Raw genomic sequence first — 25,894 nt, 5'->3', positions numbered from 1 at the left:
AACCTTCAACACATCGCGAACTGAAATAGTTCGAAGAGATCTCTGCCAACTGAAGAGGCATGCTTTAAGAGATGATGAAGACTTCTTGAGCTTTATGTGCACTAGCACTAAATTACACGCATGTATGAAGAGATTGTCCACGATCACAAGAGCTTGGAGGAGGAAGGGTTCATGGAGTCATGGCTTCAAACCAGAAAATTTAATCCACTGAAGCTTGAGAATCACAGCTGTAAGGTAGGCTAAGATGCCAAAACAACGGCTGTCTACTCGAAGGAGCATCGAGCTCGGCACCGGAAGGTGTGACTGTCCACTAGCTTAGAAGGTAATTGTAGGTTGACCACTATTATTAAATAGTGTGAACACAATTAAAAAACAAAACTTTTTCTCTGTAGCAATGGCGAGCAGAACAGCGCCGATGCAAAAACTGTCGTAGCAGGCTGCAGAGGGCGAGTTGGGAGAGGCCACAGTGTCGAAAGTCTACCAGTAGGTCTAGGCGATGCTGTTGATGGCGAGCAAGGCGGAAATCATGCAGACCCAGAAACGAGTTGCTTCTCTGCAAGCAGCTGTACACACGCCGTGTCGAGTCGAGAGCCGAGGTTTGAGCCAAAGCTCTGATACCAGTTGTTGGAACCTGAGGCTATGGGGGATGCAGCCTAAGGGCCATGGCGTGGTGCTGAGCACAGCAGAAGGCGAGAGAGAGAGAGAGAGAGAGAGAGAGAGAGAGAGAGAGAGAGAGAGAGAGAGAGAGAGAGAGAGAGAGAGAGAGAGAGAGAGAGATCTCGACACAGCTTGAAGCAAAAGAACACGCTATACTAATTTTTATTAATGGAATCCTTTACATAGCCTTTGGAAGATGATGTCTACCTCACCTTTTTCCACATGCAAACTCAACTAACTAATGGTCTATACCTGCATGCCTTGAGACTTGTTCTCACGGGCTGACCAATAAGCTTACTAATAAGGGCTTGAACCCAACAACTTCTCCCTCTCTGTGTCTCCGTGCACTGGCAACACAAGTTCTCTCTCTCTCTCTCTCTCTCTCTCTCTCTCTCTCTCTCTCTCTCTCTCTCTCTCTCTCTCTCTCTCTCTCTCTACGTCCATGCTAACCCATTCTTCCTCCAAGCTTTATCTCCTTGATTTGTAAACCTAAAAGTCTTTAGTGGGAAAGTACTAAGTAGCACACTACATAAATATCTGAAGCCTCACCTACATAAATACTGCCGCTCATCTTGTCCTTCCACAAAAATGATAGACATATGTAACTCTCTCTCTCTCTCTCTCTCTCTCTCTCTCTCTCTCTCTCTCACACACACACACACACACACATAGGCTCTAGCAAGCAGGCGGCTAGTGTTGATAGTCATACATGCAATGTTTGAGAAAAATCAGTTCCACAAACATATAAATTTTTCTTTGGATAATTTCAAAGAGGAAATTATTTTCTCAAATTAAACTCTCTTTTTTTTGGATTTTCTCCTTCTCTTCCTCTCTTCAACCGGCTCAAGGCTAACTAAGCTGAGGTACACTTTTCTCAAACATTGCTTAGTCTTAGTTAGGTCGAGTGACACATATGTCCGTCTCTCTCTCTCTCTCTCTCTCTCTCTCTCTCTCTCTAGCACAACCTTCCATGACCAATCGTATCTATCTCTTTCTCTCTCTCTCTCTCTCTCTCTCACACACACACACACACACACACACACACACACACACACACACACACACACACACAGGCTATGCGCACACACAATAGTATGTCTCTCTATCCCTCTCTAGATCTCTCTCTCTCTCTCTCTCTCACACACACACACACACAACACAGGCTATGCGCACACACAATAGTACGTCTCTCTCTCCCTCTCTAGATCTTACACACACATACACACACACACACACACACACACACAGTCAAGATGTCATGGAAATGGCCTATGAACTTTGTGAATAGCGGAATGAAGACAATCAAAGTAAGCATTTTTGTGAGATCACTTTGAGAACATAGAGGGTGAACTTAATTGATGGTAGCAACATAAACATAGTACTTAATTAACTTGGCATGAACAATACTTTTGCAAGAGAGAGAGAGTATTAGAGAACATGACAATAGTTGAGGATTGGATTTACTTGGAGCCAGGCCCCCCCTCCAAAAGGCTCTTGTATTATAGATTCTCCCATCAAGAGAGACTTGATACAATACAATCTTTGTGTTCCTTGTGACCTTGGTGATGCTATGAAGATGGAAAGCTTCATGTATCACGAGCATAACATAAACTTTCCAAAAATCAAGGCCTCAAACACCTTCAAAGGTGGAGAGAGCTAGCGGGGAATGAGGGTAGGGAGAGGAAGAAGAATCATCCATTGGAGAAAGAAATAGTTCCTCACTTATCATCACTCTTCTTGCTTAGCATAGCATAATAGCATAGTAATGAAGATGAAGAAGATGTCAAGATTAAGCATTGAATCATGGCTCTTGGTTGGATTTGCATTCCATAGCCAAGAGTGTTGGTGTAGGCTCTCCACTTCTCAAGAAGCTTGGAGAAGGAGATGGAGCTCTTGCACTTTGCACTCCACACAATGAGTGTGTGTGTGTGTGTGTGTTTGGTTGCGGGAGAGTATACTTCTCTCTCTCTCTCTCTCTCTCTCTCTCTCTCTCTCTCTCTCTTTTGTATTATTTAATTATATCATTTGGACATGTGTCCTCTTTTTCCTCTTTGAGAGAAAGAACTTAATTGTTTATTTTTATGTATCTAAATTCTCATTGGACCCCTTTAAAGCCTATCCAGTAGGATTCAAGCACATCATGAAGGCCCAAATGGGAGAAATCTTAACATGTGTCTTTTATGCTTCTTAAGTAATCTGGTTTGAATTGAACATTTCAAACGCTTAATCATTTAAGCATGGAAAGTGTTTATGCCTCTTGAGAGTTTATCTTTGAATTGAACACTTCAAGAACCTTAGTCATTTAAGCATAAGAAGCACCTCAAGTTTGGGAAAAGGTTCCCACAAACACTTTTAGCACTTTAGTTAGCAAGCCAACAAGCACCTCATGCGTGGGTAGGATTCCCACCTCAAGGTCAAAGGACTTTTTAACACTAACTTCTGGAGGTCTTTAATGAAGCTATAACCCTAAGGTCTTTTAAGCTCCATTAGATGCACATTGCTCTTTGTTGATAGAACACCTCCTTTTGGATCCCTATTGAGATGCAACCATTTCTCCTTTTGGTCCTTTATTGAGATAGATCTAGAAGCACATATCTATATCCTAACTCTTGTTCCCCTTTATCTTCCCGTATTAAATGATCAGTTTAATATGAGATAAATCATTTGGTAAAGTTAGATATTATATTTTATGACATTAACTCTCTCTCAAAATCATAGTCGTCCTCGACTATGAGGTAGAGAAGATAAAGCATAGTCATTAGTCCATGTTTCTTTGCGGGTAAAGGATCCGTTTTTACCCTACGATATCATTCCAAAATGAATGACTAGTCCATTTGGTGCTTGGGAGACTTAACTGCCACAAGCATGCCTGCTCTTTAGTCCATATCATACTTCCAAAGTAGAGTGACAAGTTCTACTTGGTGTTTGGGAGACGTCGTCAGCACAAACATGATCCTAAGCATGCATACTTCTTAAATTTTGTGCAAAATAAAAGAAAGAGAATGAGTCTTATAAGACAAAAACATTGTTTATTTAAAATGCATTTTCATTTTCTTACTCTAGTGTAGCATTGTAAGCATTGACAAGGTTCATATTATCTTTAATTTAGGTTCCTTGCATCCATCTAGCATCTTTAAAAGGATAATTCTTAAACTTAACAAGATATCATTGGATAACGTTACCGTTTCTTAGTACCTTGTCTTCGTGTCGAAGAATCCTCTTCTTGATCTTTGATCTTTGGTGGGTCCTCCATTATTGGTTCTTTTGGTGGCTCTCCTTTGTAAGGCTTAAGTAGGCTCACATGCTTAGCATTGTGAATGAGCCAATGGTTGGGCAACTTTAACTAATAAGCCATCTTATTGATTGGCTTAAGAATTTTAAAAGAAAGGACCATAGTATCTTTTTGCTAGTTTAGCATAATACTCTTGGTGGCCAGTAGGATTCTTGCCCGTAGTATACCTTAGATGAGCCTTGAGAAACTTTAGCAAGACCCAATTATTTTCCTTAAAGGCTAAGGCTCTTCTGTGCTTATTAGAAACAACCCTTTTTGCCTTTTCTATGAGATGGATACAACCTTTTTAATCTTTGGAAAAGATTCTTGTAAGTCTCAGCTATATTCATCAGCAGCGAAGATCTTCCCATGTACTTTAAGTAGTAAGGGACTTTTGGATCTTCCCTCTTTAACCCCGAAAGGTGCTTTTCCCATAGAAGTAATCTATAAGGGTAGGTACTTCTCTCATTGAGAACGTTGATCTACTTCCATGACATAGGCTTTTAGTAGATTCAAGAATCGCTAGATTAGTTATCTCAGTTTGGTCATCTGTTTGTGAATGATAGGCCGAAAGAGAAATTTAATCTACTTCCTAGATTCTCAAAGAGACCCTTCTAGAAATTCCTGGTCATTCTAGGATCTTTGTCCGACACTATGGATGTTGACAAGCCATGATACTTGAAAATTTGAGATCTAAAGAGGGTTGATGTTTGATGTGCCTTAATAGTCTTTTTGACAAGCATAGAGTGTGTTTTCTTGCTAAGCCTGTCGATTGAAACAATCCAAGTTACTTTCCTTGATCAAATTTCAAATTTTGGTATACCACGCATTTTGAAGTATACTCTTGTATGTTTAGTTTTCATGGTAGACCGATAGAAATACATTTCTACTCCTGGAAGAGTAGATTATGGAATCCTTCTTTGCCCCACATAATGAGAAGCATGGGATTCATACATGACTTTCTTATTGTATGGGTGAGTAACACATAGCCTAATATTGCCATTTGGAAGATAACCATCCTCCAAGGTGAATGGTTCTTTTTTTCCCCCCTAATGCAAAGGCTGTAGTTAAGTACTTAAAGTCTCGGTCAGTAGCATACTCATCTACCATAAAAGATAGATTATTGTGAGTTGCTATAGACACCACATTTACCCTTGGCCATCGTGAAAGTGCATCAACCACTTGATTGTGCTTGCTAGCAATGTGAGCAATATAAAATTTAAATTGTGAAAGAAAATTTTCCCACCTCATTTGTTTCTCGGAGAGCTTGGTTTGCGTCATGAAGTACTTGAGGCTTTGTGATCCATTCGTAGGATGAATGGAGCCCCCAAGAGATAGTTCTTTCATGTGTCTAGGGCATGTAGAACAACTAAAAGCTCTTTTTCGTATATGCCTAAACCTGTTCATTGGCATTGAGCCTTTGGATCTCATATGCTATGGCATGCCCTTCTTGAAGAAAAACTGCTCCAAGGCAATCACCACAAGCATCACATTGGACCTCAAATGGCTTTGAGAGATCCAGACGCATGAGGACTGGTTGAGGGGTAAGCTTGTTTTTGAGCTTGTCAAAAGATATTTTTCTCCTTAGCAATCCATGAAATGGTCCTGCTATTTGAGAAAATTTTGCTATGAAGCGTCTATAGTATGCACACATACGAATAAAGCTTCTTAGGTCATGTAGATTCCTTTGATTAGGCCATGCTTTTATTACCTCCAACTTTGATGAATCCATACTGATACCATCTTGAGAGATAATGTGACCTAAATATTGAACCTCTTGTAGGAAAAAATCACTTTTCTTTTGATTAATGAAAAGCTTATTCTCTCTCACAACTTGATAGATTACCTGGAGGTCTCACTTGTACTCCTCAAGAGAATTTGAGTGACCTAAAGCTTTTTTGTCCATCGTGAGTTTCAATGCGGCTAGAGCATTTGCCAGGCCAAAACTTGTAACTTATCAAATAGATCTTCTATCGCGGCACGGAAATTTTTTTTATTATATAATAGCGATCCTATTTAGTGCTCTATAGTCGACACACATGTGATATGTGCCATCTTTCTTTTGCACTAAAAGTACTGGTGAACAGAATGGAGAGGAGCTAAACCTCACCATCCCTTTTTCCACCAATTCATGCACTTGCCTCATGATCTCCTTTTGTTGAGCTTGTGAAACTCAATAAGAAGGTTTATTAGGCGGTGAGCTTCCTAGTAGAAGCTCTATTGCATGGTCATCATCCCCTCGTTTTGGAGGTAGCTCACTAGGGGTGTCATCAATGAAAACATCTTGGAATCCATTTAGGAAATTAAACAACTCTAATTCCTCTTGATCCCCTTTATTGCTACTTGTGAAAACATTAGAATCATTTACAAATTCTCTAACAAAAATCATATACGCAAAAATAGAGCTTTTCATTGACTTATCAAAAGCAAGCATATTTACTAGGGATATGGTGTTCGCTAACTCACTAGTATATATGTACATGCTCTTTTTCCTGTAGATGAAATAGATTCTCCTTTCAAGGAACTTCATGTTGGTAGCCATGCGGTTGAACCATGGTGCCCCTAGGTTAACATTCTCATGTTGGAGAGGAGAGATAAAAAAAAGTCTTCTTTGTCGACATAGCTTTGGACATGAAGCCTCAACTTCCCAATCAAGGGAGTAACGGAGGCTTGCTGTCCCTTGAAAGCTGTGTCAGCAGCTACAATATCTCCCATCTCAAAAGTTTGAATGTCCAACTAGGTGGCCAACTCTGTTGATATGAGGTTGTGAGTAGAGCCAGGGTCAAACAAGATGAAGGCATCATGTTATCTTACCTTTCCCCAAGCATAGGAAAGGAATGAGCCTTTGCAATGAGTATCCTCTTTTGGAGCTTAAACCATGGAACCTCTAGGATTATCTGACCCTTTTCATGATTAATTTTGAAAATATTTACAATTATCTATAAATATCTAGGGATTTTATGATAAAATTCTTTTACAGTAATGATTACCAAAACCTTACAATTTAATTAATTAATCTAATCCACAATGTAAACTTCCAGGGGCCATAACTATGTCAGTTTTTATTGGAATTCAATTCTGAAAATTTCTAGCTCGGGGTTTGTTGTGCTAAAGACGAACAGATTTTTGGAAGTGCATAGCTACATGGCGTAGCTTGGAGGACTTCGTGAAGCCCTCGTCTCCAAAGGCCACATCAAATTGTTGGATGAAGGCCAATACTTTTTCGGTGGCACTAAAGGTGCCATCATAGGTGAGAAAAGAGATACTCTTTCCTCCCTCTTTGAATTTCTTGAGCTTTTGGGACCTTCGCCATGAAGGATAAGTTTTGCGCTGTCCTCTCTTCTTGTATTCTCCAGGAGAATAACTATTGCTTTCGTCAGAAGAGAAGGAAGGTGAAGAAGAAGGAGAAGAAGGTGATCTCTTTCTTGCCTTTTTCTTCCTCTGTCTCTTCCCTTTTGGAATGATGAGGAGGACTATGGATTGACCGTTTCATCTTGGGAGGAGATGGCGACAGTGTAGTCGCCGTCTTCGTGGAGCCACATCTTCAGAGGAACTTAGGAATTTTCTCCTTTCTTGTTCTTTGAATTCCTCCTCTCTTATAGGAGAGAGTCTTCTTTCAGGAGTCTCATCAAGAGGCCTCCTAAACTCTCTCTCCTCTTGGAGAGAAGGGAAATCCCATAAGCACGAAGTTGTTGGGTAACTTGGGCTTGCAAAGTAGGGTTTCCCATAGCTTAATTGATGCAACCTAGTAATAATATAATTGATAAACGTAGGGGCATCATCTCGTCAGCACCTTCATGTGCAAAATCAAAGTTATCAATGTTAATTCTACTCTCTTGGTTATTGTTAGCCATGCTTATTATGCTTATGTGTTTACTTAGTGTATCCTTTGGAAATTCAAAACCTTAGTTGCTACTCGTCCTAGCCTTTGAAAATAAGCACTCAAGTATCTACACCCACGGCTCGAATTGGTTAATTATAGAGAGTAGTGGAGTGGGTCTAACATAGCAAAATTGCCGAGAGATAGCTCCTTTCGGACTTCTTATGGTTCAATAATGGTAAAGCCGTAGGCAAGTCTAAAAAGACCCCATTATTAAGACCAAATCTCTCAAGGTGTGCACCTTATCCCACATAGTGGGCTCAACAAAACCAATAAAAGATCCCAGTTCCACTTACCCTAATATAATTAACAAAATCAACCATTAATAGGCTACTTAAGGACCTCTCTTAAGTAAGAAAAGAGAAACCAAATGCTCTGGTACCAATGTAATGGAAATGGCCTATGAAATTTGTGAATAGCGGAATTAAGAGAATTAAAGTGAGCATTTTTGTGAGATCACTTTGAGAACGTAGAGGGTGAACTTAATTGATGGTAGCAACATAAACATAGTACTTAATTAACTTGGCATGAACAATACTTTTGCAAGAGAGAGAGTATTAGAGAACATGACAATAGTTGAGGACCGGATTTACTTGGAGCCGGTCCCCCCTCCAAAAGACGTTTGTATTATAGATTCTCCCATCAAGAGAGACTTGGTACAATACAATCTTTGTGTTCCTTGTGACCTTGGTGATGCTATGAAGATGGAAAGCTTCATGCATCACGAGCATAACATAAACTTTGCAAAAAGCATTAACTATCCTAAGCCTCAGTTCCAAGGCCTCAAACACCTTCGAAGGTGGAGAAAGCTAGCGGAGAATGAGGATAGGGAAGAGGAAGAAGAATCATCCATAGGAGAAAGAAATAGTTCCTCACTTATCATCACTCTTCTTGCTTAGCATAACAATGAAGACGAAGACAATAGCAATCTTAAGCATTGAAGCATGGCTTTTGGTTGGATTTGCATTCCATAGCCAAGAGTGTTGGTGTAGGCTCTCCACTTCTCAACAAGCTTGAAGAAGGAGATAGAGCTCTTTCACTTTGTACTCCACACAATGAGAGTGTGTGTGTGTGGTTGTGGGAGAGCATTTCCCCCTCTCATGCTTGGTCCATCTCTCTCTCTCTCTCTCTCTCTCTCTCGTGTATTATTTAATTATATCATTTGGACATGTATCCTCTTTTTCCTCTTTGAGAAAAAGCACTTAATTATTTATTTTTATGCATCTAAATTCTCATTGGACCCCTTTAAAGACTATCCAGTAGGATTCAAACACATCATGATTGAGGACCCAAATGGGGGAAATCTTAACATGTGTCTTTTATGCTTCTTAAGTCATTTGGTTTGAATTGAACACTTCAATCACTCTTTAAGCATGGAAACACTTCAAGAACATTTGGTTTATCTTTGAATTGAACACTTCAAGAACCTTAGTCATTTAAGCATGAGAAGCACCTCAAGCTTGGGCAAGGTTCCCACAAACACTTTAAGACTTTTAGGTAGCAAGCCGAGAAGCACCTCATGCTTGGGTAGGATTCCCACCTGAAGGTCAGCCCTAGCTTGCCTAAGGTCAAAGGACTTTTTAACACTAAATTTTGGAGGTCGTTAATGAAGCTAACCCTAAGGTCTTTTAAGCTCCATTAGATGCACATTGCTCTTTGATAGACTACCTCCTTTTGGACCCCTATTGAGATGTAACCGTCTCTCCTCTTGGTCCTTTGCTGAGGTAAATTTAGAAGCACTTATTGCACATTGCTCTTTGGTAGACCGTCTCCTTTTGGACCCCTATTGAGATGCAACCATTTCTCCTTTTGGTCCCCTGTTGAGAAAGGTCTAAAAGCACATATCTATATCCTAACTCTTGTTCCCATTTTATCTTCCCATATTAAATGATCACTTTAATATGAGAAAATCATTTGGTAAATTTAGATATTATATTTTATGACACAAAATGCCAGTAAAGAGTTGAAGTGGGACAGAAAGGTTGCAATCCGTGCCAAGCTTCTCTCTCTCTCTCTCTCTAACATATGCACACATGCACGTCGCACTTGGCCTACCAAGAGTAGATGCAAGGCTGAAACGTTGCAGTCATCAGTGCAAGACTTGGAGGAGTCGACACGTGGATGCCCTCTCTTTCCTCAAAAAATTTAAGCTCCATTATATATAGTATAGATACCACGATGCAGTCCCAAACCTGGTGCAAGGCGAGTTGTGGACACTGCACGTACCCTATGAAGCGTGGTGTCCAGAGATTAATGCCCATCCGCTCACGCCATTGACAAAAGTGCGGACGTTCGACTTGTCGAGGGTGTGGTAGCCGCCCAGGTTTTGGTTGGTCCAAAACTTGGAGAGTGTTTGCTTGACCAATGAATTTGCACTAGATCGATGTGCTCCCGTCCTCGAGTAGCTTCCAACGCACAGTCTGAACCGCGTCTAAAAGAAATTATGTCTTTTTTCTTCACTTATTCACATTGAGAGCTACTTCCCAAGAGGTTTATCATGGTTTGCCTAACTTCACTAAAAGACATTTTCCTTCTCTAAATACGAAATTAGGTTTTTTAAATATTCTCATTTTATTTCTTCCGAGTTTCCAAAAAGATAGACAGCACTTGATTTGAGAGTCAATTCCTTTCTAAAGACAGTGCCTTTCCATTTTCACAGAAAAGTGCAGATGCTCTGCAATTCCTCACTTACAAGTTACAAGTAAATAGCCATCGCCGCGACTTCATCATTCAAAGAAGAATGCCGGACCTAGGCCTAGTGCGGAGTCTTGCAAGCAGCTTCGATCTTCATCTTAGCCATCGCCACTCAAGAAGATGACAGAACTCGAGACATGCGCTCTTCCAGGATGCAGGGAGCCCCCTTTCCCCTCTCCCGACCGTGCCACACCTCACTTAGCTTGCGGCAATCTGCATCATCAGCTTCTCATGGCCGGACGCTTCCACCCTTCTCTCCCTCACCCTCATCAGCAGATACTCGACCGCAACGCAGCTGGGCTTTGTGCCCTGCTCTCCTGCTGCAATCCTCCCCACCCCGACAATCATTCCTGGTGTTCCCAGTCTCACTACCTTGTCTGGCTCTCCGACTTCACCTCGCAGCTGCAGCAAGATCAAATCTGCAAGCTGCCTGGATGCACCCGCCATGTCTTTGTTGACGAAAACTCCAAGCCCTTGGAATACTGTGGATGGCGCCACTGTCAGGAGCATGTCATGCTGGTTGCCCTGGAACGCCAACATAAGCAACCACCTCGGCAGGACAGCCTGCTCTCTCTGCCGTCTTCTGCTGAGGTACATTCTAGTGAAGCATTGCAATCTGGATGTATATGTCATCACCTAGCACCAATCATATGGCTGTGCGGTCCAATACTGTAGGTCATCGACACATGAAAATCACTCTAGTATTACCATTAAGCTCTCTAATGTTTCAAGGTAAGATGATGCAGAGCAAATGTGGTCATGTGCCCTCCTTGGAGTCGCTTGTACCTACTCTGCTGGAGTATGCATTCAATACAAAGTCACCCGGAAACATTCAAGTGGATGATAACTTCTTTCTCAAGCATCCATGGGATGTCTGTACAGGTAAAGAAAAACACATTTTCTTATTTTCTAAGTGGCATTGGAAGTTTTCTCACGTCAGTGAATGCGGTTTGTCTCTCTCATTATGTGATGTAGCAGATGGTGACACATTCTTCTTGATTGTGCGGTGCAACTACAAAAGTAAAGGGAATACTAGAGCGATGCTTACCAAGGATGGCTATCATTGGAAGCAACAAGGGCCAGCAGTGGTAAAAAAGAACCATATCTTAAAGTATTTCACTTACAAAAGACGGAAAGGGAAGCTAAATGACAGCATTAAGCATCATAATGGATGCACATATTTTATGGACGAATGCACTGTAGAAGGTATCAGAGGTTACGCACTCGTAAGACTTCACAAGAAAACCACCGCCCGTGGTAAACAAGCCAAAGGACAACCTGCCACTGATGGCCAACAATCTGTTGCTGAGGTCACCGATGTGTGTTTGCAAAATACTACGTTATTAAATGGTGATGAGATGGCTGTGGACAGTCCCATGTGGAATCTTTCGCCTCTTGATGAGTGCCCCTTATGGCTTTGATGAGATATTAGGCCCAAGTATGTATACAGAAGAGTACTAGGTTAGCACTGTCAAACAATGGAGATGTTTGATGATGCTAGCAGGGACTTCACAGGAAAGATAGATAGTTAACACTGAACCTAATCTGTTCGGAAGTTTAAAGGTGAATATTGGTCTTGTCCCAGAAGACCTTTTGCCTGACCTTTTGACATAGCATGAGGTTCCTCATAAACCTGCATGTATTTATTCGTTGTGGGTTTTGGAGCCATTACTTAGAAACCTGATAGTTTCGCTTCCTTTTTGTACGTTAGAAACGTTGACATAATGAGGAGGTAGCTATAGTGCATAATATGGCTTCCTCGTTCCATTGTCATACTGCTTGCACAACATATTTGTTCTACGGGCTTCTTTCGACATGGCATTTTTGCCCATTGAGGCCTGTTTTTCATATGGATGAATACAATAGGGGTCACAGATTGAGGATTGTTTCTATAGCTTTTCCTTCAATCTCGAGCCAACCCAACTTGGCAAGATGAGTGGGAGAATGTTAAGAGTACTTCTTGCAACCTACCAGACGTGTATTGTTGTTTTTGTACAATTGTTACAACACTATATCAGCATGCTAGCGTCAAGATTATGCGCTAACGAACGGCTGCCTTTTATAGGCAATTTGAAAATTGGGGTTGATCAATTAACAGCTTTTTGTCAAAGCCAGGTAAACAATATAGCAATTGCACGATACAAATTGATGATTGGTTCACTAAACTTGTCTCCATACCTACCAAGGTGTCATATGAGGGAGAGCTTGCTTATTCATAAGATGGTGTCCGTGCAACTTTTGAAACATGTTCTCTATGTAGTGTTTGATTTGACACCAGGGTTGTCATTGAAACAAACAAGCATGCCTAAACACTTCTTTTCTAATGAAACAAGTGGCATGTCAAATTGTTGAAATGTCATGCCCCAAAGTTCTTGTGTGCATTCATCACCTTTGTCCATATTCAGCAGCGAGGGCGGGTATAGAAATTTAGAAAATTTTCTTTTTGAGGCTTCTTGAGGCATCAGAACAGTCGAGGCTTAGTAATGGTACACACAAATAATAGGACACATTAGAAAAGCTCCATACATATTCCAAATTTTTGTTAGTAGATTGGAAGTCGATTTGTTTTTCGACCGGCACGTCTCAAAATTCGCTCCTTTACCCTACCTTATGATTGCATTAAATCTTTGGAGCCATTTCTGATACTGAAACTTTTAATGATGCTACTTGTTAACCGTCATGGCTCACGGACACCCCATCACCTACGACGGACGTGTATTATGTATTTGGTAGAGTCAGGTACCGGGCTTGTCGGACCAATAGGGAAAGGTAGAGTGATCGCCGATGAGAGGCGCACTTTAACTTGGACATTCAAGGGATTAGTTGGTTAAGCATGGGCGTCCAAGTGTGAATGGGGTGAGCTCCTATAAAAGCCAACTAAACCTAATTTTTACTCATTCTCTCATTTGTGCAATTGAAGAGTGCTCTTGCTCCATCTCTATCTTCTTCTTCTTCTTCACCTCTTTGTGTGTGTGTGTGAGAGAGAGAGAGAGAGAGAGGGAGAGTGTGTGTGCGATCGAGCATTGCGAAGGCACGACGGCGGCGAAGCGGTTGAGCGCGGCACGACTGCAGCTTCTTCTTCATCGCGGCGAGGAATCCACCACGAAGGCGAGCGTAGAGCGGTGAGTGACACACCCTTTGTTTTCTTGAGCTTGCTAGTTTAGGCTTGTTGTGTGCTTGGAGCCGTTTGTGGCTCGCATACGGTGTATTGGCAAGTCCCTTGCTTCGACAGTGCGGCAAGGAGCGCACATTTTTGGCGCCGCTGTCGGGGATATGCCCTACACTAAGCTCGGTTAGCACTTTACGCTTCATTGTGGTGCAATCTCTATCATAGGAAAGGCAGGGAAGGAGTGTGTGGAAGGTTTCTGTTTTTTGCGTTTTCTGCAATTGCTGTCAAGTTTCAATTTCTGCTATTGTCTGTGTTTTTTCAATTTCTGCAATTTCTGCATTTTCAAGTTCGGCGTTTTCAATCTCTGCAATTTTCTGCAATTTCTGCGTTTTTGTTGCATTTTTTGCAATTTCTGCGTTTTTTCCGCATTTTCTGCAATTTCTGCATTTCTGCCTTTTTTTCAATTTCTATATTTTTTGCATCAACAAAAAAAAATTTTAAAAAAAAAAATTGAAAAAAAAAAAAGTTTTTTGAGAAAAAAAATGTGGAAAAAAAAAAAAAAAGGAAAAAAAATTCGGAAATAAAAAACGCGAGTGAGTGGGCGGCGAAATTTTCCGAAAATAAAAAACGTGACTCTTAAAACGGACGGGTTGGTTTGTATAAAAGATAGATCGGGATCATTTTCCCAAGCCCAAGCCCAAGCCCAAGCCCAGGCCTCAGTCCTCAGTCCTCAGTCTTATGATATATACTAAACTCACTCTTATATATATACCCTACTCCCTCAAGAGAGAATGAGAGCATGTGGGACAAGTCCTCCACTCTCCTCCTTTCTCTTCCCACTTGCACCCTTAGACTTTCTAGTTTGGGCCTAGTTCCCTACTGGAAATTGACAGTTTTAGGGATTTCGAGGGCATAGAGTGACCAAACGGAGGGCTGTAAAGCACGGCACGACACTCTGACTGATACGCTCGTTTCGAGCTATCACACGGCCCATTCCACGACACGCTCTAAAAAATCTAGCAAAAAAACAAACAAAAAACACGCTAAAAACTAGTCACAAGGCCTCCTAGAGCAGCTTTTTGACACCTAAGGATATCAAAAGCACATGCACTTACGCTCTGGGCGGGTGCTAGAACACGAGCATATTGAGGGTGCCTCTGTTCATACGGACACCCATTACCCATCCACGATAAGCTCTAGACCCTCAGCGGGGACACAAGGTAACACCACCCAAGACCCTAAAATAGCCGCTAGTGATTCCTCCTCCGACTCAGAAATCATGGAAGCATACCCTACCCAAAACACTGAGAGAGAAGGCCATGCACCTCCCGAAGCTCCACAGCCTAGTACTAGTATGTTTAGCCGTTTCATGGAAACATTAGGTAGAGCTACTCGCTCGGAACCTGATGCAGATGAAGCACGCGAAGGGGGTGGGGAAGTGGAATCTCCTTTCACATCGCACGTGGACCCCACACCCCCAAAGAGTGTCCATGTGGATATCCTACCAACTTCTTACCAAGAAGGCCCTGTTGAGCTGTCTCCTTCAGAAGTTCCCTCTAGAGTACCGTTGGTGGCAAGTAAAACCACGGGGAGCAACATTGCTTCTACCTCACAAGAAACCGTTAACACGTCGACTCTAGAAGGATTGTTCATTAATGATCATTGGACATACGACCTCCACACTGAGGTGTTGACGGATCTACACTCTGGCCACGCCTACCATGTAGGATGGATAGAGATTGTACAATCCACCTCTAGTGCCACGAGCATCGAAGATCAACAGAAAATGATCTGTAATGTTATCCATGGCATTATTCAATCAGAAAGGCAAAACCGAGGGGTAAATATACTCTCAACTGGCCCCATGAGATTTCTGGATACGAGCAAGGCTCAACAGCCTACTCTATCTCAAATGGAGACTCCTCTAATGAGCCCCATGGACCCATCTTACGTCATTTCACCTGGGGTCTCTATGCAATCTGAGCCTCCGAGCGACAACTTTAGCTTCCCTAACTTGGCTCAACCCTCTATTAAGGAAAACACAGTGCTCACTCCAGGGATAAGCCTGACAGAGAATGTACCGATGACATCTACGATTAGTGCAGTGCCACTACCTAGTGTCGTAGTACCTAATATGGGGCCTCGACCATATGTGCCTCTAGCCCCTTATGCACACATGGCCCCCACACCTCCAATTGTACCACTTGCTTATGCTCCTCGAGTGCCGCTCCCTAGCCCTTATCCGAGTGGACCTATGCCCGGTTATGTTTCATATCCTGCATCATCCACACATATGCCAAGACCGGTACCCGTTCCTCTCCCACATATGATTCCAAGAGTACCTCCACCGGCCCTACCTCCTCACATAGGTGACTTGGCAGCGTTTGCTCAAACCATAGGTCGATCTATCGCGGAAAATATGCGTCATGCATCTGATAGAGAGCCTAGAAGTAAGGCAGTACAAATTGCCAAACTCACGCAAAAATTCAATGGGGATGAAGATGCTAGGAAACACATTGAAGTGTTTGAACAAGTATGTGATTCCTTAGGGGAACGCAACGAACTACATAAGTGCAATGCCTTAAGCTTGACATTAAGTGGGAAGGCTGGAGATTGGTATAGGACCCTAAGGGTGGATGAGAAAACAATCTACCCTACCCTTCGAAGGTTGTTTCTAAAGGAGTACATACGAGAAGGTGTGCTTTGGGGTGTAGCATCTCAGCTACAGAAGGCCGAACGTAAGGAAGGAGAGTCAGTAAGGGACTTCATTAGTCGTCTAAAGCACTTAAACTCTCGCTGCCCTGTAAATGAGCGCTTCAACAATAACCAACTGCTTGATCGATTCATTCGAGGGTTGAGGAATGAAGGAATCTATAATGGACTAGTGATTAGAGGTATCACAACCTGGGAAGATGTCACTGCCAATGCAATCCAATTAGAGGACAACTTGATGATAGCAGGCATGAGGGTGTCTACTGACACGAGATCCACTAGCTCACAAGCCATTGAGTATGAACCCATGACTGCAAAGCCCATTGCCAATGAGCCAAAGGTATTTGAGACATTCTTGACAGACCTCACCAAGGCAATCCAAGAGTCTCTTAAGGATAATCGACCCCCTCAAAATAGTCACATGTATCCAAGAAGGGAGCAACAATGGTGTTCCATTTGCTTAGGTCCACATAGCACTAGTGAGTGCCCTACGTTTAGAGTAAAATTTAATGGAACTTGCAACGCATGTGGTAGGTATGGTCACCAAGCTAAGGATTGTTTAATGATCAAACGTATGATGGCAAATAGACCACCTGTAGCCTGGACGGATGCACCTCGAGCTCCTGTATTGATGCCTACTCCACCTGTTGAGCAACTACCGCAACACATGGTCCCTAGATCTCAAAATGTTGTACAAGCTACACCGTTACCACCTCCTGTGCTAGGACCGCAGCCCCCGCATCCAAGAGTTGCCCCTATGAACCAAGTGGGTTGCGAGCCATCAAATGCTTATGCAGATGGCTGTGAGGAGGAAATAGACACTAGTATTGCCTACGGACTTGATACATTGGAAGAATATCCTATATACTACATGGAAGATTGTTGGGGACAAGTCAAGCCGGTTTATCAAGCTGCTGCTCTCGCATCCAGAGGTCAAAATATCAACACCCAGGCTAGGAGGCCACCTCTTCAATGCTACGAGTGTGGTGGACCACATCGAGTAGCGGAGTGCCCTATTAGGCTGCAAAAGAATGCTGCACAGATGCAAGTGAATCAAGGGAGCACGTCTGCAATGCCAATACTCACATGTAATCGTTGTGGCATAGATCACTTGATTGCCCAATGCCCCTATAACCCAAATGCGCCTAAAATCACACCCCTGAATTTGGTCGAAATTGCTAGTGTGACGTCGCCAATACCACCCGTCGCACCCGCTTATGCGATTACACGGTCCATGCTTCAAGGGCCAGGACATATCCTCGAAGAGAGAGATACCGCGTCAGTTATCCAAGCAAAGAAAAAGAAGACACGAAGGAAGAAGTCGCAGAATACGGAAAATTCAAAGCCAAGTTCCAAAACAAACATAGGAACAGGAGATGACCCCGTGTATATGAATGACCTCGAAGATGATTCAGATTCAGTCGAGACAATGGAGACTAGAACCAATACCACAAAGGGAAAGACCGACAAAGAAAACCGTAACATGGAACCAAATGAAAACCGAATGAGAGAAAACCATAAAGAGCCTCTAAAAACACCACAAGTGTTTCCAAATCCAATCCAAAACCCCCAAGAAAAACCGCAGGGGCAAAAAGGGAAGAATCGTAAAAAGAAGATTGGGACGTACCCAAACCCTGTAGACGAGATTAAGCAGGTGAAACATCTAAGAGGTTTAGTGGAGGAGACTCAAAGGAAACTAGAACCAGAACCCATGCATGTAAAAATTCATGACACAGTGTTTCCCACGCAAGTTCATCCACCCCACATGAACCATAGACCGTTAGCCATATCTAGTATCATCCAAGAAGGGAGTGAGGATAGGACATCAGAAAGTGAGCATACACCCTTCTTGTTGGAAAGGATGTTTAACGAAGGAATACCTGATCCCATTGAGGAATATGAGATTCCATCCTCACTAGTTCCTAGTCAAGGACCTACACCCTGCAAAACGCCAATGAATGTTGCCAAACTAGTGGACTTCATGTCTTCTGAGGTCCGAACCACGATCATAGCAAAGCTGTATGGAGATCCTGAGTTATTCCTTGCACTTCGAGCATTCCTTAACGGAGAGCTACGAACGGGATTACCGCAGTTTGCGCAACCAAATAGGCCTGACTCGATTATGATTGATGAGGAAAATCATGTGCAATCACTTGACTTAGATGGACACGAGTCTGTGATCGAGGTACCCATTAACGAATTAGGCCAGTATTTTGAAGGCGACGAGTCTAATGCGACCCTACCCATCACTACCAAGGGATTAACTATAAAGGGAATTCTTGATGGTGGTGCGGGAGTTAGCATCGTTACAAAAGATTGTTGGGAATCCATGGGAAAACCCCGCCTCAGTGTTACTAACATTGTTGTAAAGATGGCAAATGGTACCATAGCCAAACCTATGGGGATGCTCAAGGATCTTAAGATCAAAGTTCTAGGACACAAGGTACGACATACGTTCATTGTAATGGATTTCTCTAAACACCTTATGTCATATGAAATGATTTTAGGACGACCATTCATGAGGGAAGCACAAATGGTTCACGATTGGTCTAAAAATTATGTCTATTTGCAATTCCAAGACTCTGTCCTTAGAGTGGATTTGGTGACTGGTAAGGTACACCCCTTAGGGAGTAAAACCATTATTGATCATCGCTCTGACACCACAGTTCACTCGACCCCACTACAATATTGTTACACTTGTAAGAAGGATACAGACATTGGCCAAGATTCTCCTTACATGGATGTGTTACCGGGTATGACGGAATCAGATAATGTGGATTGGGTCCACCTAGCATCAACCATAGACACTTGGGGAAATAGGGGGATGACCTGGGTAACACCTGAGGGGGATGAAATGCCTATACCCTTAAGTATGCTACAAGCAATGCATATCGCTTTCGACAAGACTCATCCTAATGTAAGGAAGAAAACATACAAGTGGGTCCCTAAACCTTCTTTAGTGACCATAACTAGTGCTAAAAAGCAGAAGCCTTGTAAGAAACGTACCACTCGCTCCAAGAAAAGTAAGAAAATGTTGCGATGGATTCCTAAACGACTATTGGAAGCCCAAGGCTACTATCAAGGAAATGATCAAATCTGGGTGCCAAAACGTAGATTGTACTCTTACCTATCACCTGACCCAAGTGAGCCCAATCCCGTAGCTCCAAAACGAATCAATGATCGTGGAAAGAAAAAAATCACAGAATGCTACACACCTAGTCCAGAGCTAGTTTGGGTACCAAAGAAAGAACGATTTGTTCCACCGAGCTCAGGAAGGGGGGAGTCCCATGAAGATTCTAGCTCCTCATGTAATACATCCATAGAGGTAAAAGCTTCTACACCGCCTCCATCTATAGTAGTGGACCTCAATGAAGCTACAAAAGAATCCACACCTCCCAGTGTTCAAGAATCACCTAATGAACCACTTCAAGTTCGATCCTGGGAGAGTACCTTACCACCCTTGCAACTTGATGAGGCACCTAGGGTAATAGAAAACTACTGGCAAAAATCCTCACCTATTACCAGCTGGAACAATTGGTTTCAAAGGGTGACAAGCTCATTTCAAACGGTATGATCTACCCAAGGAAGGGGGGAGTGTTTGCTGACAGTCATCATTCATTTGTTTCCCTCTCAACCTTTTTCCCTGACCTCTCAATTCCAATCTTAGGGAATGTACATATAAAGCTTTATACTCACAAAAAAAAAAAAAAGAGCAAGAGCAATTAGCAAACGAGTATGCACATTAAAGTCAAAACATTGACTCAGACCTACACATGTCACATCTGGTACAGTGAAACAGAAACCTATGCCATAAAACACCTTTGATCCTCATCACTTGAGTGATGGAGGGTAGGTAAGATTAGTACGATAGGAGTGTTTCTGTTTTAGAGTTGAGTGATTAGCAAAGATCTCTTTTCCCACTGATGTGCCTCCTGGAGGTATTCCTTTTGTTTCCTAGTGTGTACAGGAGCGTGTTGCTATTGATAGGATTTGGACCTTCATGGAACCTTTCTCTCGTTCACACTTCAAATCAAGCGCGACCATCAACACAAACAGGTGTTTCTTATCCATTAGCATTGCCCTTATCTTTTTTGCATCCATGATTGTCTGCTTTGATTGTGATTGGTAGCATAATATTCAGTGCATTTGCTTAGTATCAAACATTTAATTCAATGCAATCTTTTGTCATAATCACTTGTTTAGGTGTAAAAATCAAGCAGTCCGACTAAGCTAGTTTGACCAAGCTAGGTATTAGAAATCTTCTCTTAATACCATGGGGAATGCCTTCCTAATAAGCAATGGTTACTTAGGTTCTTAATCCGATTTAGGCAGCATTGTATGAAATGTACTAGGGCTTTCTAGTGGGCTTAACCCTATCGACCTTTAGCTTAAGTATTATAAAGGGAGTTTACTAATGTGATGAGCCTGGGGAGGGTAACAGTGTTATATGGCCCCCCAAAGTTACAAAATTAAAATGATGAAAATGAACAAACAAAAAATCAAAGTGCCACAATGTAAAATTTTAAGCTGGAAGAGAAATCTCAGCTTGATTTGGTACTTCACTCACATGTATTGCCTATGGTACTAGAGCCCTAGAGGTTCCCAGTGTGGGCGCTTTTCCTTGAAAAGCAAAAAATCCAAGGCATACAAAATAAGCACACACATCATAATTGAATCAATGTGAAAAGACTTTGGGGGGTCAAAGAAAAAGTAATCAGTCAGGCGATGATTTCATGAGAAATTCCTTTTATGGTAGCTTAACTACAAAGTCTTCTAGATATAGCCTCTAGTCAGCCCTTGAACATGAATACTTGGCTCTCGCGATTAAACAACTTAATTGACCACAGAAAATTAAGAAGCTTACCCATGGTATTAATATTCGATCTCTAGTGCTTTTCGACCATCAAATTAGCGACCCCAGACTTGTTTAATTTTCTACCTTTACATCTGTTTATGCATTTGATTACATTGAAATTTAATGTTCATTGCTAACAAATTGTTTGAAATTCTTTTACCAATCAATTTGTCTACCTAAAACTGCATATGCTTTTTAAGAGAATGCAATTACTGTGCCAATGTTGTTTGATTTTGCAGTGACTGAAGAAGGCTAAGGACATTCATCTCAAATGCTCTTCCACCTCGACGATCCAGCTTCAACTCAATAGCTTCCGAGGACGGAATCTACATCAAGAAGGGGGGCATGTTAACCGTCATGGCTCACGGACACCCCATCACCTACGACGGACGTGTATTATGTATTTGGTAGAGTCAGGTACCGGGCTTGTCGGACCAATAGGGAAAGGTAGAGTGATCATCGATGAGAGGCGCACTTTAACTTGGACATTCAAGGGATTAGTTGGTTAAGCATGGGCGCCCAAGTGTGAATGAGGTGAGCTCCTATAAAAGCCAACTAAACCTAATTTTTACTCATTCTCTCATTTGTGCAATTGAAGAGTGCTCTTGCTCCATCTCCATCTTCTTCTTCTTCTTCACCTCCTTGTGTGTGTGTGTGAGAGAGAGAGAGAGAGGGAGAGTGTGTGTGCGATCGAGCATTGCGAAGGCACGACGGCGGCGAAGCGGTTGAGCGCGGCACGACTGCAGCTTCTTCTTCATCGCGGCGAGGAATCCACCACGAAGGCGAGCGTAGAGCGGTGAGTGACACACCCTTTGTTTTCTTGAGCTTGCTAGTTTAGGCTTGTTGTGTGCTTGGAGCCGTTTGTGGCTCGCATACGGTGTATTGGCAAGTCCCTTGCTTCGACAGTGCGGCAAGGAGCGCACACTACTATGTGCTCATGACTTCAAGACAATTGGCTTTTATAAAATCCCTTGTGATGATGACTGTTTGTAAAGGAAATTTATAGTCTATGCTTGGCATTCCAATAAACTATAGCTTGAATGCATACTTATTGCTACTTTATAAAGTTGCAAAGATTACCTATTTATCTAGACAGGTAACAATTTCTCAATCCCTACCAATAAACTTATGATGAGAAAACCTTTAGGCACTTTGTCTCCATAACTAATGCCAAAATGTTTAACAATTGTGGAATAAATGTAATAGTGTAGCAACCTAAGCTTTATCAAAGACATAATAGAGTAGAAGCATCCAGTTATGCATGCAAACAACAAAGTACTCTTACCAATTGTTGTGCATTAAAAGTTATTTGCTTTCAATGCAATGAACGCCTCTTGAGAGAGATTTTTCTTAGGTTTAGGAAATATCCTTATGTATGAATATCCCTCATACTCACTCGAGTATGGTTGAGTACATGCACCCTCTTTCAAATAGATCATTGCTTCAAATTCCAAATCCCACTGCTAACACTATATTAGAATGTGAGCATTTTCACACTCTTTTGCAATTAAATTGAGTGCGATTGCTAGATACAGCACGACAAAAGTGATAAAAAATCTTGACAGTGGTTAGTGAACATAGGGGAAGTTGGAGATGGTGAAGAGGGTGGAGATGGAGGTGATCACGAGCGAGGAGAGAGGAACTTGACAGTATGTACAATAAGAAAACCTTCTCTCTTGAAAAAGGAACTAGAGTGCTTCGTTAACTGCATGTGTATTGAATCGAAGTGAGGGCAAATTTGGATGTGCTATTTTTTCTCCGGTCTCACTATTGTGTGCATACTTGGCATACATACAATATTGTAATTACCATTTTGTTGTCATCCAAAGATTCAACAAGAGTATATGTTATGCGTAAACAAGAGCCTAGAAGAGAAAAGCTTGGGGGGAGAGAGAGAGAGAGAGAGAGAGAGAGAGAGAGAGAGAGAGCGCTTTGTTTTCCACAAATCTTGTTACCTTAAGTTGACATGGTCCTGTGTTTAGAATGCCACAATCTTCATGTCCCAATTTTGATATGTCTAAATTTGTCATTGGCTTTTAGATTGTATTAATTCTTTGATTTAATCTCGGTTTATTGTGTGCATTCTTGTCATTTGTGTGAGTGTGGTTGTGTCATTTGAGAGATCCCTAGAGAAGAAAATAGAGAGAGAGAGAGAGAGAGAGAGAGAGAGCGAGAGAGAGAGAGCTTGTTACCTTCCATCAAAGCATGTTTTCTTGTTTTTTTAATGGGTACCATCTTTAGTACGCTACGATTGTGGCGTCCCAATTTTGAGCCGTGTACCTCGCAAAAGAGCCATAAGAAGGATTGGAATTTATATAAACTGATGATATGGATCATTTGAAATATGTTCACTTTTAGATGTTCCCCTTTTATGTTTGGATTTTTTAGAAAAAACATGCAAGTCCTTGCATGGGACAGTTTGCACAATCCTCCCCAATTTTAATAATGCAAGGGAACGTGCCATTCCCACGGCATAATGAAAATTTTATTGCGTTGGTTTCACTACGTCATTAGTAATGACTAAAGAATTTAGAGTAGTTTACATACCCTTCTGATTCGACATTCATTTGTTGATTCATAACAACAGGATGATGTTGGTTAAAGGTTTGTGAACGAGTTTGTTGACATGCTTGTATGCTCCTATTGGTACGTCTTACAATCTCATTGTGGATTCTCATTTGTGTGAAGTTGTTGTGTAAGGCTACATACTTTCAAAGAGATGGCTGAATTGGAGGAAGTGTTTGGAGAGAGGTGTTCCCTTAAACCAACCTAGAACTTTGTCGCAATAGCCCAATAGACTTTGTTTGAAGAGAAACCTACACCTCGCTATTGGTAGGAACAACCTAGAGCTTTCTTCCACAAAGAAGTTTGGCATGTCTTGCAATCAACATACGCCATGAGAAGACAATCCATATCCACATCTTGTGCAAGACCTAGGTGATTGTATATGGAGCGATGGGACGGTATTCTCTGAAAATAGCACAAAGTTGCCTTGCCATAGCAATGTTGGGCGCACATTGCAATCAATGCATTCCAATGGATGACATCTTGGACAAGAATCCCATCAAGACTTTTTTGTGCTTTCATGCTTTCACATTGTACCTAACAAAAACAATTCTTTTTCCTTTCAAAAAGCTATAAAGCCGTTAGATTTTGTTGCTATGAAGCTGCGAGCCTGAGAGGTGCGAGCTTTTCTTTTGCTACAACAACGTGAATCTGAGACATGCAAAGCAAAGACAAAGCTACGAACCTATTGATTGAACAAATCACCGCCAAGGATGACATTTTTTTTTAGCAGCAATCTCATCATGAATTCTTTACTTTTGTCAACATCTTGCGTAGGCCACAAGCATTCAAAGTGCAAGCATTTGGAGCTTGCATTTGGAGCAGTTGCTTCCCATGTTTTGGCAAATTTTGAAGCATAAATCAACATCGAACATCAATAATAAGAGGGAATCTCAACAATGGTCTCGGATTGCATCTAAAAATAAATAAATCTTTTTTGTTCGAGAAAGTCGTGAGCTTTTGCTTGCTATTGTGAAGCTGCGAGCCTGAGAGAGGTGTGAGTTTTTCCTCTACTACGACATTGTGAGCTTGAGAGGACTCTTTTGCAATGGTGGAGATAGTTTTGTCTGCCTTGTGAATACTCGATATGTCCATCAACAAATCAAGGTCCCTTTCCACTTGTAATAGCCCCACAACTATGTAAGTTGTTGCTTTCGAGTACCATTCTTAATCCTTGTGTGTTTAATGTTTTGTGCTGTCTTTTTCATGCCAGCAAATGCATAAGTATTACTCATTAGCACACATGTTGCAACATTACATTTTTCTAATTCTAATGAATGCTCAAGGCCAATTGACGTGATTACTCTCATGCGGCTTTGCCAAAATGCCTTGCCACCCGAAATGGTCAACCATGCCAATGTAGTGATTAGAAATGCCTTGCCACCCGAAATGGTCAACCATGCCAATGTAGTGATTAGAAATGCCTTTCCTTTGCATGTGGTGAAAACATCTTAGTGCTTCCTTGCCACATCCATGTGGGACATATTTGGCGAAGACATCTTAGCCATGAAGAAAGACCTACCTTCGCATCTGGTGAAAACAGCTCAGTCTCGGGGGATTCACTATTACCTATGAGGGGACATCACCTGTGAGAAACCCTCAAACCAAAACTCCCCTAAATACGGAACTGTACATACTGACCCAACCCCTATCTACAAAGATCATATAACTTACATAAACCCCTACTTATGAGTTTTTAAGTATTTGCAAAGGCCCCCTACCTTACATATACTAACCCTACTTCTGTTTTGAATTGAAAATAGGTAATCCTTGACTAATTTTGCCAACAAATACTCGTCTATACTGCTAATCAACAAATAGATGTCATCTAATGTATTGAAATAGCAGATCTTTAAAATGTGAATTCTCTTTCAATATAAACAAACATCTACTGATTTCAAAATTATGTTCACTACTCACATGAAAAATATTCTTCGGAACAAATTTGACAGTCTCCCCTAAACAGAGATCAAATTTGAACCTACAACCCGTTCTCCCCCCATCTCCCCATGCCTCCCCCCCTCCCCTCTACATATGGTATAAGCATTGAAATTTGGGGGCACCCCCTATTGTATACGCTTCTGGGAGTTCTGACCCCCCCCCCCCCCCCCCCCCCACCAAATTGTGCACTCACATGCCACCCTACGGGAG

General features: G+C 41.8%; 1 protein-coding gene across 1 annotated transcript; it reads left to right on the top strand.

The window, feature by feature from the left end:
* The first annotated feature begins 10,488 nt into the window (after nt 1–10,488).
* On the top strand, nt 10,489–12,100 carry LOC147439630 (uncharacterized). The gene is made up of 3 exons (XM_086484350.1): nt 10,489–11,093; nt 11,249–11,384; nt 11,481–12,100. Exons 1-3 carry the CDS (start codon nt 10,623–10,625, stop codon nt 11,921–11,923), a joined length of 1,050 nt encoding a protein of 349 aa, XP_086340476.1. The 5' UTR covers nt 10,489–10,622; the 3' UTR covers nt 11,924–12,100.
* Nucleotides 12,101–25,894: the final 13,794 nt, after the last annotated feature.

The sequence above is a fragment of the Adiantum capillus-veneris genome, chromosome 16 (assembly GCF_014529385.1).
Source record: "Adiantum capillus-veneris isolate H3 chromosome 16, ASM1452938v2, whole genome shotgun sequence".
NCBI classification, from domain to species: Eukaryota; Viridiplantae; Streptophyta; class Polypodiopsida; order Polypodiales; family Pteridaceae; genus Adiantum; species Adiantum capillus-veneris.
This window is presented reverse-complemented; position numbering and strand designations above follow the sequence as displayed.

What these genes read in the sequence shown, in the direction of transcription:
- LOC147439630 (XM_086484350.1), top strand. Translation starts at nt 10,623, where the DNA reads ATGACAGAACTCGAGACATGCGCTCTTCCAGGATGCAGGGAGCCCCCT. An exon ending in CTCTGCCGTCTTCTGCTGAG is followed by an intron (nt 11,094 to 11,248) that starts GTACATTCTAGT and finishes AAGATGATGCAG; the next exon opens with AGCAAATGTGGTCATGTGCC. An exon ending in TCCATGGGATGTCTGTACAG is followed by an intron (nt 11,385 to 11,480) that starts GTAAAGAAAAAC and finishes GTGATGTAGCAG; the next exon opens with ATGGTGACACATTCTTCTTG.